The following is a 16,896-nucleotide window of genomic DNA, read 5'->3' as shown; positions in this document are numbered from 1 at the left end:
CGGCAGTCTAAAATAGCTGAGTTCAATTTTTACTCAAAACTAAAACCAGGGGCCGGCCTGGTGGCTGAGCAGTTAAGTTCGCACCCTCCACTTCGGCGGCCCAGGGTTTCGCCAGTTCGGATCCTGGGCGCGGACACGGCACCACTTATCAGGCCATGCTGAGGCAGCATCCTCCATGCCACAGCTAGAGGACCCACAACTAAAAATACACAACTATGTACCGGGGGGCTTTAAAAAAGAAAAAACCAAAACCATTTTACATCAGATAGGTCTAACAAGGCAACATCACCATTGCTATTTAACAGACTGCTCAAAGCTCTTGCATGTTCTCATTCCACAACACATCTGCTAGCTTCTTTTAGTTAAACAGATATAGAATAACATCTCCTCTTTCACACTTAAAATTCCTGACCCTAGTATATGTTTATAAAATGATTCCTGAAGTTTCCAGAATTGAAAGCTACTTTTAAACAACTCCAGAAGAGAAAAAAAAATTTGAAAAGCTACACCTATGTACTGTGGAAATTAATTCAATGTTTGACAATCACATCCAGATAACCAGCACTACCTATCAATTTCCTGACTCAAGACTATTAGACTCTCAGAGTCATAAATATTCAAACCAAGTAAGAAAAGGGAATCAGAGGCTGGTTTAAAATTCTCTGACAAGTCATATCAAATAAACAGAAACGGCTTAAAGCAAGTATTTGGGAACAAAATTAATGTCACTTATGTAATAATTTTTATAACAGTGAAGAATTCTGTTGATGTAACTCTTAAGTGAGCCCTGTGCTTAGGTACTCTCAAAGAAACAAATCAAATACATACTCAAATCGTGCCCCACCTAACATTACCAAACCACTACTACCCTTCTAATTTTTTTTCTATGAATAAACATGAGTATGGAGGCGACAGCAGACCCTGTAATCCCGTCATACAGAGCCTTAATTAGTGAGGAGGTGTGCTCTAGACTCTAGTGGAATAATGCCAAGTATCACTATTAGGGCAACATCTTCAGGTTCAAAGAAAAACCATAACCTTCAATCTAGCGAATTTTGTAGGAAATGAAATAAGTATAAAGAGAACAAAGCTAACTATGTTTAGCTATATTTGGGTGAAATATTTGAAAACTAATTCTAGGGGAGGACGTTCAACTTGCACAAGGGTGGTCTCGACACCCAAAACAGGCACTAAAAATTCACATGAAAGATCCACAAAAACCACAAAACTGTTAAGTAAAATTTCCTTTCCTAATCTTTATCAGGAAGACCCTTTGATGAAATAGTTTAAAATCTGACAAAAGGGTCTTTTTCTTCAAAGCTGAAGACTCTGTAGATGCACAATATCTGAAAAACATTTTTATACCCTATTTTTAGAAACTTTCACATAGCAAAAGTTAACCCTGAAAACCAAATACTATAGGAATTCAACCCAAATTTGGAAGGAATTATTCAAAAATAAAATGTCATGGTTCCACTATACCATCTTAAATGAATTAAGATCTAGCTATGTTAATTAGAATACTGAGGCACAGAGGTTTATAGTCCAAGCTCTCATGATACATAGAGACTTACGGCCTATTAGGCTGTGTTAGGCGTAACAGAAACAGAACCCAAGTAGATCGCCTGAATTCCACCCAGCTCTTTCACGCTTTGTAGCTATGCAATCCTAAAAGAATCATTTGTCTTAAGTCCCTGTTTCCTTTTTCATCAAATAGACACTATGAGCACACATCTGATAACTCCAAAACACGATGAGGACGTAAGATAATACATTCTCTCAGAAAGACTAGTTAACACAAAACTTGGATGATATTAGACACTGGAGGTGCCTTCTCAAAATAACCGCCATCAGATTTTTCTGCCAGACTATCCAAGAAAAAAAGAAAAACACAACACACAGCCATTAAAAGAATTATTTCTGGACTACCAAATAATCTTCAAATTTACAATGACCTCACTTATAAGATGTAGAGGTCTAAACGTTCAGTGTTACAGGGAGGTTTGGGCCTTCTGTTGAGAACTCTTCTAGAAAAACTTACTCACTACCACGTGAATAGGTCAGCTCTACCTTCAAGGATCTCCAAAATTCCCAAAAAGAAGGCTGGTACAAACCTGGAAACCAAGGGTAGTCTTAGTCTTCACCTTGATCAATTGCCTTGAAGAAATGTATCCGTGTATTTATCTCAATGCATGCATGACCTACATCCACAACAGCTTGTATGACAGTACAGATAAATGCACTTACACTTATCTGGTCACTAACATCTCACACCTGAAGTGCGTAAATGAATCCATCAAAATTTTCTGTAAGTAGGGGCCGGCCCCGAAGCCAAGTGGTTAAGTTCGTGTGCTCCGCTTTGGCGGCCTAGGGTTTCACTGGTTCAGATCCTGGGCGCAGACATGGTACCGCTCATCAGGCCATGTTGAGGGGGCATCGCACATGCCACAACTAGAAGGACCCACAACTAAAATATACAACTATGTACTGGGGGGATTTGGGGAGAAAAAGCAATAAAAAAAAAATTTCTCTAAGTAAATTTAAAACTCCACTGCAAAAGAATATAATGTAATCTGACAGAGTCTAAGGATGCCTAAGTCTGTTATTATTACTGGTAAAGTAAATGAAAATCAGCCAAATGCAGAGCCAGTAAGCAGTAACTTATATGACACAAACACACACACGCGTGTTTTACTAAGAAATTAGATTCCTTCTACAGTAAAATGATACAAAAAAATTTTATATAAAGAGACACACCATCTAAAGTTAGGAAGGGGTTGGATAATTTTATGATCCCTTTAAGCTCTAATATTTCTTAGGAAAAAACCAGCTCAGGGACGCCCCTCGTGGTCTATTGGTTAAACTCAGCGCACTCCACTTCAGTGGCCCGGGTTTGGTTCCTGGTCACAGACCTACACCACTCGACAGCAGCCATGTTGAAGTGGCAATCCACATACAAATTAGAGGAAGATTGGCACAAATGTTAGCTCAGGGCAAATCTTCCTCAGCAAAAAAAAAAACAAAAAACAAAAAACAAAAAACCAGCTCATTTCCTTTACAAAATGTGAACATACAAAAGAAGTAAAATATTTTTTATATCTAATTATTCTGTCTCAAATCAGGTGACTCTCAGGGTCTAAAATGACAGCTTTAATTTTGTAATCCTATTATTTTTAACCATATTAAATGTATTAACATTTTCAATTTCCTCTGTTAAAAGACATTTAATAAAAGAGGAAAAAAATATTCAATAAGACACTCAAATTACAAAAATAAAATATTCCTTATTTATTGCAACAGATATGACCAATTTCATGTTGTGTTCAGGAGACACCAGATTGACAATCAAAACTCAAACAGACCCCCTGACTGATTTCACTTCCTAGCAGCATTCCACTTTAACCCTGAGACTCTACAAATGTCATTTTATATAAAATAAAGGTAACCGGCCTCATTCAAGTCTTCAAAGAATTAACCTATCATCCTCCAAAATCTTCCTCTGGCCCTCTCCCCTCAAACACACCAAAGAAAATATACAAAAGAAAACTTAATAAAATATCATGTAAAATAACTCCTGCATCCAGAAACATGAACAGATTTCTTTCTGGCAATTGTTTTTAAAGTGAGAAATAGTTAAGATAGAAAGAAGAGAATACTAATGGATCTTATTGAACCACTGAAACCCTACAAGACGAAGTTCCCTGCCTACCGAGACTTAGAGGTATATATTAAGAGGACACTGGGACTTGAAATTTGATTAGTACAATAGCTCAGTCTAGTTTTTGAATCCAGTCATGCACGGAAGTATGGACCCAAGAACACAATTCTATTATATTTAACAAAAAATGTTAAAAAAAATTTTTTTGCCTGTTTTTATTTTTTAAACAGGAGAAAGAACTCATGTTTTTTTAATAAAAAGATATATTCATGGGGCCTGCCCCATGGCCTAGTGGTTAAGTTCGGAATGCTCTGCTTCGGCGGCCCGGGTTCACCGGTTCAGATCCGGGATGCAGACTTAGAACACTCGTCAGCCATGCTGTGGCGACAACCCACATATAAAACAGAAGACGACTGGCACAGAGGTTAGCTCAGGGCCACTCCTCCTTACACAAAAAAAGGGAGATTGGCAACAGGACTAATTTTACTCAGGAAAAAAATATATACATATTCATAATTTGGTGTTTAAATGGTTAGTTTAGCTTTAAACGTACATTTAAAGTATCCACCCACTTTGATATATGAAAAGAAAAAGCTAAACTCTACCTAACTTCAGTCTCCAAATATAATTAAAGTCCACATGACATGGGTAGGAAAAGAACTTTCTAAGCTGTATATATGATGGTTTTTTCACAGCATGACGACCAGAGTGGGATGAGAAAAAGAACAGGAATTAGTACAGTATTTAGATCTTAATAACTTAATGCTCCAGTGAAATTGTCATCTTTCAGTAATTAGAAGCATAAAATCTTCTGGAGTTACCAATTTTTTCCTATTTTGTTTCTGTTCCATTATGACAGTTGGGGTAGAAAGAAGAGAAACAAGAAATCTAAAAAAAAAACTATGTCATCAAAATCAGATGTGTTCCACTTACATGAGGCATCTGGAATAGTCAAACTTACAGAGACAGAAAGTAGAACAGTGGTTACCAGCGGCTGGGGGAAGGGAGGATTAGAGAGTCAGTGTTTCATGGGTACGGGTTTCAGTTTGGGATGATGGAAAAGTCCTGAAGATGGATAGTCGTGATGGTTGCACAACAATGTAAATGTTCTTAACGCCACTGAATCGTACTCTCAAAAACAGTTAAAACGATTTCTTTAAAAAGTACCCTTCAAAGGGTACTTTGAAGCCCATTTCAAAAAAAATCAGATGTTCCAACCAACCACTTCTCTAAAGCACAAAACCAGATCAAGATTTCCTGCCTTATACAGTAGTATTAAGTTTCCAAATTCTCATTCATACTTTATCACCCAGAAAGCTTCATCTACATACCAACGGTATATAGAAATAAACAGGATGCCTTTTCTACATTTCTCTGATCCTTCACATTTGTAGTTTAGCAATTAATGTCCTTCAAAGACCAGGACTCCCTTCTGTGGTCAAAACAGCATCACCCTTAAAATTAGCCAGAGAATCTTATTATTTATAATAAAGTAATTTTATGAATAAGGGTCCAAGAAATGATATGGGGGGGTTTCATTTCACCAAGTTTATACTTACTGTAGAAGTACCAAGACTTCATGACTAGCTCTGTACTATCAATAAGGTACATGTAAATTTGCAGGGATTACATGATACATTTCAGTATGCAATGGCACCTTTTCTACAAATCTGTAAAGGGCTGAAAACACTCTCATAAGGCTGTGTGCCAACTCAACTTGTAGGATCCAAGACTTAGAAATGTGAAATTCTCCCACACCTACTAAGAAAAGCCCAGTGATCTTCTACATAGCTCTGATCCCATATACAGTTGCTAAGCCAAGTGACTAAAAAAGCATCATTCCATGGCTCAAAAGACTACGTTAGTGATAGATACCAAGTGACATCAAGCACTGGCTCACAAAAGGCAACTCTCTAATGACCAAGAAACCAACTTAGTTAAGACAGCTCCCACTAAAAATCTGACATATGTGAAGGGGGAAAGAAAGACTACGATCAAAGTAGCCTAACCACTGAGCTGGGTTGTGCACTGAAAATACCATACAATGGGCACAGTTCATTAATACACCATCTGGTGTCTACTGAGACACCATATAGATTAAACCTAATAAGAAGACAAATGTTTCCTTATCAAGCTCAAGTAGTCAAAAGATTACTAACACATTACAACATATTGTGACAAGGGCAAATATTCTCAAAGGAAATCTCAAAGGCAACACCACTGGTTAACATGTTGGGGTGCTTATATAGTTTAATCTTAAAAAAAAAGATCAATAAAATCTAAATATATCAATACAACCTTAGAAACAATTACCAACTCACTTAAATCATGATGATTTTAACCATTTTATTAACAGCATATATCAATAGTGATGGAAGGCTAATAGAAAATGTGTGCTCTAATAAATTACCTGTACTTAGAATTTAATTTCTGGAAAATGTACTAAGTATGGTAACTATTCAAGACAAACCTAGATAAAGTCAAAAAAAATTACAAATATCCTAAATAATATTTCAGTTCATTACACTTTGATTCACTAATTTCCTTAGCTCTTTATTCACTACCCAATAAAAATTATTTGAAACGACACAATTAAACATATTCCTGAAAGGGTATAGGTCAATACTGGCTAATCAGAACTTTCTATCTAAGCCAGCTGTGACAAGACCTGGTAAAGAAGATCAATTCTCACTCACAAATAATGAGTGCAGGCTGTCGTTCAATAGGATTGTATAGACTAATTGTGGTACCGATGATATCTCCAGTTAATTTCTGCATCAGGGATAATTTAGGACCACTCTAACAACAGAAATCCTAAACAATGCCAATTCCTAAATGTCCTCAACTCAAAACATTAGAACTCTGAAATATAGTGTATTCATTTATAATATTCCCACTCTATTTTAGAAAGTCTAATTTCTTCAAAGTAATATACCTAAGAGCAAATTAAAATCCAACACATAATATGCTCTATTTAATTTGATTCCATCAAGTACATGGGAATAAAAAATGTGGGTTTTTTTTGAAAAAATAAAGCCTGTGTAAAAACAATCCCAAATTACCTTCAGAAAAAAAGACTAACTGGCAATTATAAATTAATAAAACTAATAAAAACAGGGAGTGAAAAAAAGAAATGACAAAACCAACCCCTCCTCGCTGACCATCTACATGTATGGAACGGATGTGATCTGCCAGATCTGGACTAGAGTTGAAGCAAGCCTGGCACTGGTCCCAACAACAATTATAGGCAATATTTTTGCTTGAAGAAGTAGTGCTTCCTTGTCCATTCATCATTGCTGGAGTTGAACGCCCACTGGAAATTGTGCTGTCTACATCCATTATAGTACTGCTTATGCTACAAAAGAAGAAAAAAGGCTGTGTTATTCCTAGAAGTTCACTAACATGAATATGATCTTATAAATATTTAATTAAGATTACCACTTGATATTCTTGCTCCATACAAAGCATACTAACCATATTTTCCATAAGAAAACAAACTGCTTTGAAATTATTTAGTTGGCAATAAAGTACAAATCAAGGCAAAACAAAAAAAAAACACACTAGTACCTCAAAATCAGATATGGGATAATTTAAGTAACTTTTGGCAAACATGAACTCCCCTAGACCCTACAAAAAAACAAACACACACACATGCGCGCACACACACACATCCCCCCACATTTCGTCCCTGCCATAGTTCTAAGAAGCATGATAAAGTAATAAAGTAATAGTTTCCAGATGTAAATAATTGAGAATCAAAAGACTATCTTTACAGTTCTGCAAATGGCTTGTTGATCTGAAATCTTTCCTTCTATTCACCACCCTGAGAATACAACTGCAGCCACATCCCACCCCTTTCCATTTCAAAGAAGTTGGGAAATTTTGCTGTATTTTCCCTTCTAAATAAAAAAGCAGAAGAGAGAGAACTGGCTGTAGTAAAAGCTTTCTGATTTTACCAAAGTCCAAATAAAATGTCCTTTCCTGGCCCTCAATTTTTTTTTAACTAACCTCTATCCACCAAAAAAGACAAAATGCTGATGAATCTCCTTCACTTTTCTTCACCGAAGTATTACATATCATTATTATTTACCAAAAAATATACATATTAGTAGTAATAAAATAAAATTAAATAATTTTGAATGCTCAAAATTTCACATGTTAATAAAACATAATACACTTTTGTCTTCATTTTAAAAGCAAATTCCCTATTTTCTTTTTTCAATACCTCCCCAACAGAGAAACTATATGGGAGTAGTTTTAATCAAAGGGTCAACAGTAAGAACGTTTTTGGATTAAATCTATCAAAAGTTATATATCTGCTTGCAATTTAAGTACCAGTACATTATGAAAACTATATTAACTTTTAAGAGGTTACCTCCCTATCCCTGAGTTTTTACTATGGAAAATTTGAAAGACACAGAAAAGCGTATCTAAATCTACACTCAACAATTAACATTTTGCCCAATATGCTATATGTAATTTGTTTTTCTGAATCATCTGCAAGTTGCAAACAGGATACTTCAACCACAATTATTTCAGCACAAGCTTTCTAAATATAAAAACATTCACCTATAACCACGACAACCTTATTTGCTCACACCTAGGAATTAAACTGAATTTTAACTTAATTAAGCTTAATAATGATTTGCATCTAACATCAAATGTGCCCATTTTAAAAAGCAAACAGAAATGTTTTTGTAGGATGCTTCAGATATGAAAAACGTCTCAGATTTCCTTTTAAAGGATATTCAAGTATTTAAGTTTATCTGGCTATCTGTCAATATATAGATTCTAAATTTCAACTCTAAAACCTCATTCTAAAACTCTGGAATCTCTACAAAACTCTCAAATGTAAATCAGCTCTTGACTCTGAATATTTATTCATATATTGTTTGTTTTTGCAGTAATAAATTGTAGGGATGGTGGTTTCTCTATATTGAAACACGAATTTTATTTAAATCCTAAAAGTTTCAAGTTTCATGAGACCCTTAACCATGAAATGATTACCTATTTTCTTTATCACTTGCTTCATATATTTTAACCCTAAAGTTCATACTTTGGTAGACCATACTAATTAACTCAAAAGCAAATAATATAACAGTTTTAAGTGAACAACCAATCACACTCAATTTATAAACAATCTCAGGAAAAGAGATAAACCTCAATGACCTATTGTGGTATAACTTCCAAAGCACAGTTAAGTAAAACGCACACACAAAGTGCAGGGCGTCATGTTCCAATTTGCATCCCTACGTGGCGAAGGGAGACAGACACAGATATAGCTACCCTCTAAAGGCAGAATCTTTTCTGAAGGACCCACAGAACACTGCAGATGTTGTGGGAGAGGGGGAAACAGGAGAGAAACTGTCACTGTTTATGCCCTTTTGCATCCTTTTAACCACATACCTGTACTGCTTTTATTTTAAAGTCTAAAATTAGTTGAAATTGAAACCAAATCAGTTTTCTTTAAATTGGACAAAGTAAAGCAAATTCAAGAGACTCATATACTTGTGATAAATTCAACTAGCAATACAGAGTCTATCTTCATAGTGCTTAACATACTTTTGCTTATCAACTTTATCACAGAAGGGAAACTTACAAGTCCAAATATCCAGGAATACTAAACGTTGTTTCATCAATCTACGTTCACTATCATTCATTTGAAAAACAGTACTTCATGTGCATACAGATCTTCACAAAAGGACAGCATACTGCTGTGTTAAGAGGATGAACTTTGGGGCTGGCCCAACAGCGCACCAGTTAAGCTTGCAGGTTCCGCTTCTCAGCAGCACGGAATTTGCTGGTTCGGATCCCAGGTGCGGACATGGCACTGCTTGGCAAAAAGCTATGCTGTAGTAGGCGTCCCACATAAAGAGTAGAGGCAGATGGGCATGATGTTAGCTCAGGGCCAGTCTTTCTCAGCAAAAAATAGGAGCATTGGCGGTAGATAGCTCAGGGCTAATCTTCCTCAAAAAAAAAACAAAGAAAGAGGATGAACTTTGTCTACCATTGCAACTAAGCTGCAATGCAATGGCAAAGGAAGGGCAGGTCTGACGCCCTGGAAGACTCAAGAGACACCCCCCACATGCGCAGCTTCCCCCAAAGAGCCTCCCGTAGCCTTGCAGGGCCAACTGGAGTCCTGCTTCACAGCTCCTCTTAGGCTCCTCCAACTCCAGGAAGTGTCCAATTCTAAGCCTCCAGACTCCCTTTTGGCCCCAGATTCATGCTAGAATCAGTGGTTCTCTCTACCCTTTTTTTTTTTTTTTTTTTTTGAGGAAGATTAGCCCCGAGCTAACTGCTGCCAATCCTCCTCTTTTCGCTGAGGAAGACTGGCCCTGAGCTAACATCCGTGCCCATCTTCCTCTACTTTATACGTGGGATGCCTACCACAGCATGGCTTGCCAAGTGGTGTCATGTCCACACCCGGGATCCGAACCTGCGAACCCTGGGCCGCTGAAGCGGAACGTGCACACTTAACCACTGCGTCACTGGGTCTACTCTTAAGACTGATGAAGGCAACCATCCTGATGCAGGAGAGCACAAGAGACAAGTTACAGGTAATTTCTGATTGTGACAGGACCCTGAACTAGATACATATTTCACAGAAAGCAGTGTCCTTCTTCCTATAATAGAAAGATAACAAGATGACCAGAACTAGAAGGTGACATTCCACCTGATCTTATAATACTTCTAGGATTATACATATACTAAAATTTTTCACTCAGTTAATTCTCCTTTCCAACGAACACAGTGATTCTGTAAACTGTGAACAAAAGCAGCCTGTTATTTGGAAGAAAACCTAAGCCAGAAAAAAGTACTCACAGTATTCAGATTGTTTCAATAATCTAAAGAAGCACTTCTCAAGCTAATATGTATATAAATCACCTGAGATCTTATTAACTGCAGATTCTGAACTCAGTGGGTTTGGGGCAGGGTCTGAGATACTGTATTTTTAACAAGTGCCTACATGCTGATGACGCCGCTCCGACACTTTAAGTGGCAAGACTCTGAAGGATCTCTTTCACTATTATGAGATTGACCAGACTCCTAAGATACCAGACTATCTAAGGAACTATCTCATACTGTAGAATGATAAACTAAAGCATACACACACATACACACATACACATACACACACACATTGACAAGAGAAAATCTTAAGTTTAAAAAAAAAAACACAAATTCTTAGAAATTCCAATGCAGTATCTGGGGGAGACATGAAAATTTTCAACATAACAGCATCCCCCTTTTCCACAGGCCTTGTTAAGAAACTATCTGGCAGACCAGAGTTTTCCACTCCAACATCTACAGTAACTAACTACATGGATTTTATGAACACAGTTTCCTTTGGGAATTCAAGGGCCAACTCACTGATACATACAAGAACACAAATTACTTCAAAGCAAAATATCTGCTTGGTGGATGTGACCACGGCTGACAGGGTTGCCAACAATGAGAAGTACAGATCAGCTTGCTAAGTGACAAGATACAAGAGCAGAGGAAGTAATAACATAGATGCTACATTACCATGATGGAGAAGGACAAGAACCTGGTCTTACTGTAAGAGAGTAAGAAAAGATCATGGATATGGTTTCAGATCTCCACATGGCAAACAATCTTTAAAACACTATCACTCGTCAAGTTTGGCGTATTATCAAATAGGCATGCAATTATCTAAAAAGGTTACTAAAATACTCCTTCCTTTTTCAAGCAAATATCTGTATGAGGCCCGATTTTCTTCACATAGTTCAACCAAAGCAACGCACTGCAGCAGACTGAACGCAGAAGCAGATGTGAGAACCTAGGTGCAAGCCAGACATTAAAACATTAAATAGAAACCAGTGTCACCCTTCTGTTTTTGTAACTTGGAAAGTTATTTTGCATTTAAAAACATACTGTTTATGTTACATATAATTGGTTTATTTTTACATTAATAAATGTTTTTTAAAGTTCTCGGTTTTAATTTCTAATCCTGTAATAGCGATAAATAAAACCCACATAAACAAAAGCTCTTTGGTTTCTTCAATAGGAGTTTGTTTTTGGTTTTGTGTGTGTGTGTGAGGAAGACTGGCCCTGAGCAAATGGACTGTTGCCAATCTTCCTCTTTTTGCTTGAGGAAGATGGTCCCTGAGCTAAGACCTGTGCCAGTCTTCCTCTATTCTGTATGTGGGACACGGCCACAGCACGGCTCGATGAGTGGTGTGTAGATCCGTGCCCAGATTCCAAACCTGTGAACCCTGGGCCGCTTAGGCAGAGCCCACGAAGTGAAGCAGTGTGCCTCCGGGCTGGCCCCTCAGTATCTTTTTTAACAGCTTTATTGAGATATAATTCATATTCTTCAACGTTTAAAAAGCAAAGAGGTCCTTAGAAGCAAAGTGTTTGAGAACCAGTGATCTGGATTACGTCTGAAACAAAGCTTAAATGTTCCTCTGAAACAGACTGGAAAGAGTATGTGTCTGACCTGAAATGTTTTAATTTTATTCTGAGGTTAAGTGCTGAATTTAAAATTCAGTCTGAGGCCAAATGAGTAGGGGCAGCCTTATCTGTAGCCTTCTTCTCAGTTATATGTGAGGAAATTCATTTGTGTTGGTGGATTTTTCTTGATAATTTTGGGTCCTTCTCTTCTTCCCCCATTCTTAAATAACTTCAAAGCTACCAAAATGCCTAACTCTAAAAAAAAACAGGATGATCAAGGCATCTTAATTATTATAAAACAAATATTCTATAATTCTAACTGTTTAAAAATGGAACATGGTCCTCCATATAGAATGAAGAAAGTAGTATGAGACACAAGAGACAAAAATTCTACTAGTCTGAGTAAGAAATATTTAGCAGTGTCAGAGCAAACATGATAAACTTAGCTTAAATTTGTAATTAGTAATAAACTTTGGATAGAAATAAGTATATACAGTTTTCAAAGTATTTCTCAAATTGTAGATAAACAACATTACAACCATACACAGGGAATTCCTAAACTGATCATATAACAAACTATTATCTGACTAACAGGTGATATTCCTTTCATCTATAATAAAATAGCCACTCACTACTAGAAAGATTACTCTGGCTCTCCCACACTTCTAATCAAAATTACTAAAGGTTAAAATTTGAAACAGTGCAAAGCATTTAAAAAGATCCTATATTTTTGAAAAGTCTTAAGTTGTATACCTGGTATTATACAGCTTTAAGAGAAAAACTCTTTACTTGAGTTATCCATACCATTCCTCACCTCCATTTGCTGGAATGGACTGTAACTGTGCCCTGCTCCTGATTCTAGGCATTGATAAAGGGATTAAAAGCTAAAATTGAACCAGCTAAAAGAGACAGGTACTTCCAAGAAAACCATGAACTGCCTGTTCCATTTTATGACTTTCTCTTAAGGAAAAAAACGCATTATGTAATTTATTATATCAAAATTTATATCACAAAAGTAAGGCACTATTCACAGCTGACTTCCCATTCTTTATCATAACAGCTAACACTTACTGTGCGAGTGTGCATCATTCTACATGCTTGTGTCAGATTCTATTCTCCAAAGATGGCCATACCAATATACACTTTCCCACATCGTCTTCTTACAATGTGGCATCAAGAGGTGGGGGGGGGGGGGGGGGGGGGGGGGGGTCTATATGACCTTCCCTTGAATCTTGAGCAGGCCTGAGACTACGGCAGAAGTGATGCTGTCAGACTTCCAAGGCTAGATCATAAAAGGCAATACAGCTTCAGCCTGTCTCTCTCTCCTGGGACACACAGCTTGGGAGCCGTGAACTAGCATGTACAGAAATCTGGCTCCCTTGGAGCCACCATGTGGAAGACATCCTGTGAAGAAAGTACACAGAGCTAGCGAGAGATGCTGGGGAGCCCCAGCCGTTCCAGCTCCCGCTGTTTGAGTCTTCTCAGCCCAGGCACCAGATATGTGACAGAATCATGAGTGAGATGACTGCTTATTGAAGTCCCCAGTCTTTACTGCTGTTCCAAACTGACACCGAAGATGTAGCTTTTCTTAAGCAAAATAATTGTTTTAAACCATTAAATGTTGGAGTTGGTTGTCGTGCAGTCATAGTAACTGGATCAATACTTGACATGTATTAACTCATTTAATGCTTACAACAACCATATGAGGTAAGTACTATTAGTACCCTCATCTTACAGTAAGAAACTGAGACACAAACATTATGTGACTTGCCAAGTCACTCAAGTACATAACAGTAATGCCAAACAATTCGCCACATTTATACAAAAAAGAAAATCTGAGTAAATTACTGAGAAGAAATACTGAATTGCAGCCTCTTTTGTACATCAAAAAAACTGACACAGTTTTATCTTGTGTGCACATAACAAGAAGTTGTTTCTTTGCTTTTGTATATCTATAACACACACACACACACAAAAAAAGATTTAGCATTTACAAATAATTTAACTCATTTGCACAGACAGTTTTATTAACAAGATAAACTATAAAATTTGATTCATACAATTAGCTTCATAAAAAAATTGATTCAAGGTCAGTCATAGAAAGCAACACAATCTCAGGTAGAACTTGTCCCAGATTTAGAACTTAGGCCACTGAAACAGATATGAGCCTAACAATGTCAACAGAAAACCCAACTCCAAATATTTATTCCAGGGACAAAGGGGCAGTTACTTTACTTCTTATCTATCAAGAACAAATAGTAAGTTATGAAATCAGTCTTAAACAGGATTAAGGAATTTAGACCACATCAGATTTTCAAACTGCTGTGGTGCTGTAGGCTTTCAGATCTTTAAATTCAGAAACAATTAGAAAAAAGAGTAAAGACAAGTGCCCTTTTTATTATACGTTTTATATATGCTCAAGTCAAATGTCTCTAGGGCCCTTCCTACTCACCTAAAGTGCAAGGAATTCTGCTTCCTTATGATCTGCACTACAAAGCACCCATAAATCTCTCATTTAGAGTAAACTCCTAAACATAGCTAGTGTCTTGCACACAGTAAAAACTCACATAGTTTTTACTGACAAATTTAAGTGGGATCTTTAAGGCAAGTAAAATATATGGCTTTGTCACACACTTAGATTATCATAAAAATTAATTGGAGGCACACTAAAAATCATTACCAAAACCAAGATATTATTATTACTATTATTACTGTAATTACAAGCTATTATCACAGTAATTTAAAAAGCTAAAATGGATTTTTCTAACCAAGAAAAAGATGACTCTATCCCCACAATTATTTCTCTGAATAAAGATAAAAGATTTTTCCCCAAGACCCAGCAGCACTCACTAAATTGGCCAAAAGGGACTCTACGCAACAATGATGAAATATAGCCGACGGAAAACAAGTAGGTTGCATTCCCCTATCATCACTATGTACTGTGCACGATTTTAAATTTGTTTCTCATCTCTAGTCTACTGCCCTTTAAGATTGTTCCACCCACATTTTTCATCCAGTTTAAGAGATCAGCAAGCAAGTATCTTCAAAAAGACTGAAATACTAGAAACATTCTACTACAATACAATTACACTATAAGGAGTTATCTTTTACTTTCTTAAAAAGGATTTCCAGAAAAATGTCTATACCCAAAGATGGTATGTAAAACATCTGCTATGAAGAACACCACCCATTTTATATGAAAAGAATCACGTATTTATTTGGTGTTTTTTAAAAAAAACTTAGTGTTAAATCATAAAAATGATTTTCAGATAATTTCAGTATACACATTTCTGACAAGAATGACTACAGTAGCTCTCAACACCTCAAAAGAGATATTTGAATGACTAATTGCCGACATGCATTTAAAGCAATAAAAAGTCTATGCTGACTGATCCAATCTCATATTTTAACAACTATTTATAAAAAGTAATGACAAAACTTTATAATTTAGAATGAACTAGTACACATAGTTACTAAGAAATACTAACACTTAAAATCTCTGTTTTCTCTCTAATTGGTAACAGTTCATCTTTCTAGAAACTCGAAATATAAATGAAAAACAGAAATCAAGTCAAGGTCCTTGAAAAGTGTTCAAACTAAAGTAAAATGTCAATAAAGCCTCTTTATTCCCCTAAAGACTGAATAGCTACAACACTTAAAAATTAACTTTTATATCTCACAGCCTTAAGAGGACTCTAAGCTACATAGTCTGTACATTATAAATATTACAAACAAAAATAAGGCCCAGGGGCTAGCCCCGCGGCCGAGTGGTTGAGTTCGCGCGCTCCGCCGCAGGCGGCCCAGTGTTTCGTTGGTTCGAATCCTGGGCGCTGACATGGCACTGCTTATCAGACCATGCTGAGGCAGCATCCCACATGCCACAACTAAAAGGACCACAACGAAGAATATACAACTACGTACTGGGGGGCTTTGGGGAGAAAAAGGAAAAAATAAAATCTTTAAAAAAAAAAAAAGAAAAGAAGGCCCATAAATGTAAATGAACTCAAGCATATAAATTATTCTTCGCAAAAGAAAAAGGCTGAAAATTAAAACAGCCACTTACTTATACTATTTTCTTTAAGCTTCCCTGTCAAGGTTGTGTTAACAGTTCTAGAAGGCAGTACGTAGCTAAGCCCATGTGAGGAGCCAGGACTGCCTGCTTCTTTCTCAAGGAGCTGTGTGACTTTGGACAGGTTATCATCTCTGCACCCTTCCTCCTCTCACTAGGTTGTTCATGAGGCAGGGAACTGAACTTCTCAAAATCCTGTCAATAAGCTCAAGAGTATCCAACCTTAAGCAAACTAGACAGCAGTTTTCTCCTAAAATAGTATGTAAATTTATCTTTCACTGGGGAACAAAATGTAACTTGGGGAAGTCTGCTTTTTCAAATTAATCAAATAATCACAACTTGTTTCAAATCCTATTTCCACATCTGCTATTAAAAAGAATAGGGGAAAGACACTACATCCAGAATGGCTCTTTCTTGTTTCATGCAGCTATACTAATAACAGTGACAAAGAAGGATGTATTAGGTACTTCCACAGTCAGTTCAAGTCAACCAATGACTGAGTCATGGGATACAGGCAGTGTAACACGCTGGTGTGGTAGGTAAACGCTGGAAGTACAAAGATAAATAAGACCTGATATAATCTGAAGAATGTTACGGCCTAAAGAAGACAAACGCAAATGGTTTTTCAATACACCACCATAAATATGAAATAGAATTATGGTGCCTTTTGAATCCAGAAGCATCTATCTAAAGAATCTTTGAGATCCTGGATGTAGCAAAGCCACACTTGCAATATTCTGGATTTGTCTAAAGG

At 36.7% G+C, this 16,896-nt stretch overlaps 1 protein-coding gene across 3 annotated transcripts in view; it reads right to left on the bottom strand.

The window, feature by feature from the left end:
• The window catches only part of AEBP2 (AE binding protein 2), a 95,619-nt gene that overhangs the window by 71,311 nt on the left and 7,412 nt on the right, over nt 1-16,896 (bottom strand). For all 3 annotated transcript variants that reach the window (XR_002808670.2, XM_023643210.2, XM_023643209.2), the window contains exon 2: nt 6,806-7,013. Coding sequence is in view for 2 of the 3 variants with exons in the window: in XM_023643210.2 (XP_023498978.1) it covers nt 6,806-7,013 (208 nt within the window). In the remaining variant the exon portion in view is untranslated. The remainder of the gene's footprint in view (nt 1-6,805; nt 7,014-16,896) is intronic.

Source organism: Equus caballus, chromosome 6 (assembly GCF_041296265.1).
Source record: "Equus caballus isolate H_3958 breed thoroughbred chromosome 6, TB-T2T, whole genome shotgun sequence".
Taxonomy (NCBI): Eukaryota; Metazoa; Chordata; class Mammalia; order Perissodactyla; family Equidae; genus Equus; species Equus caballus.
This window is presented reverse-complemented; position numbering and strand designations above follow the sequence as displayed.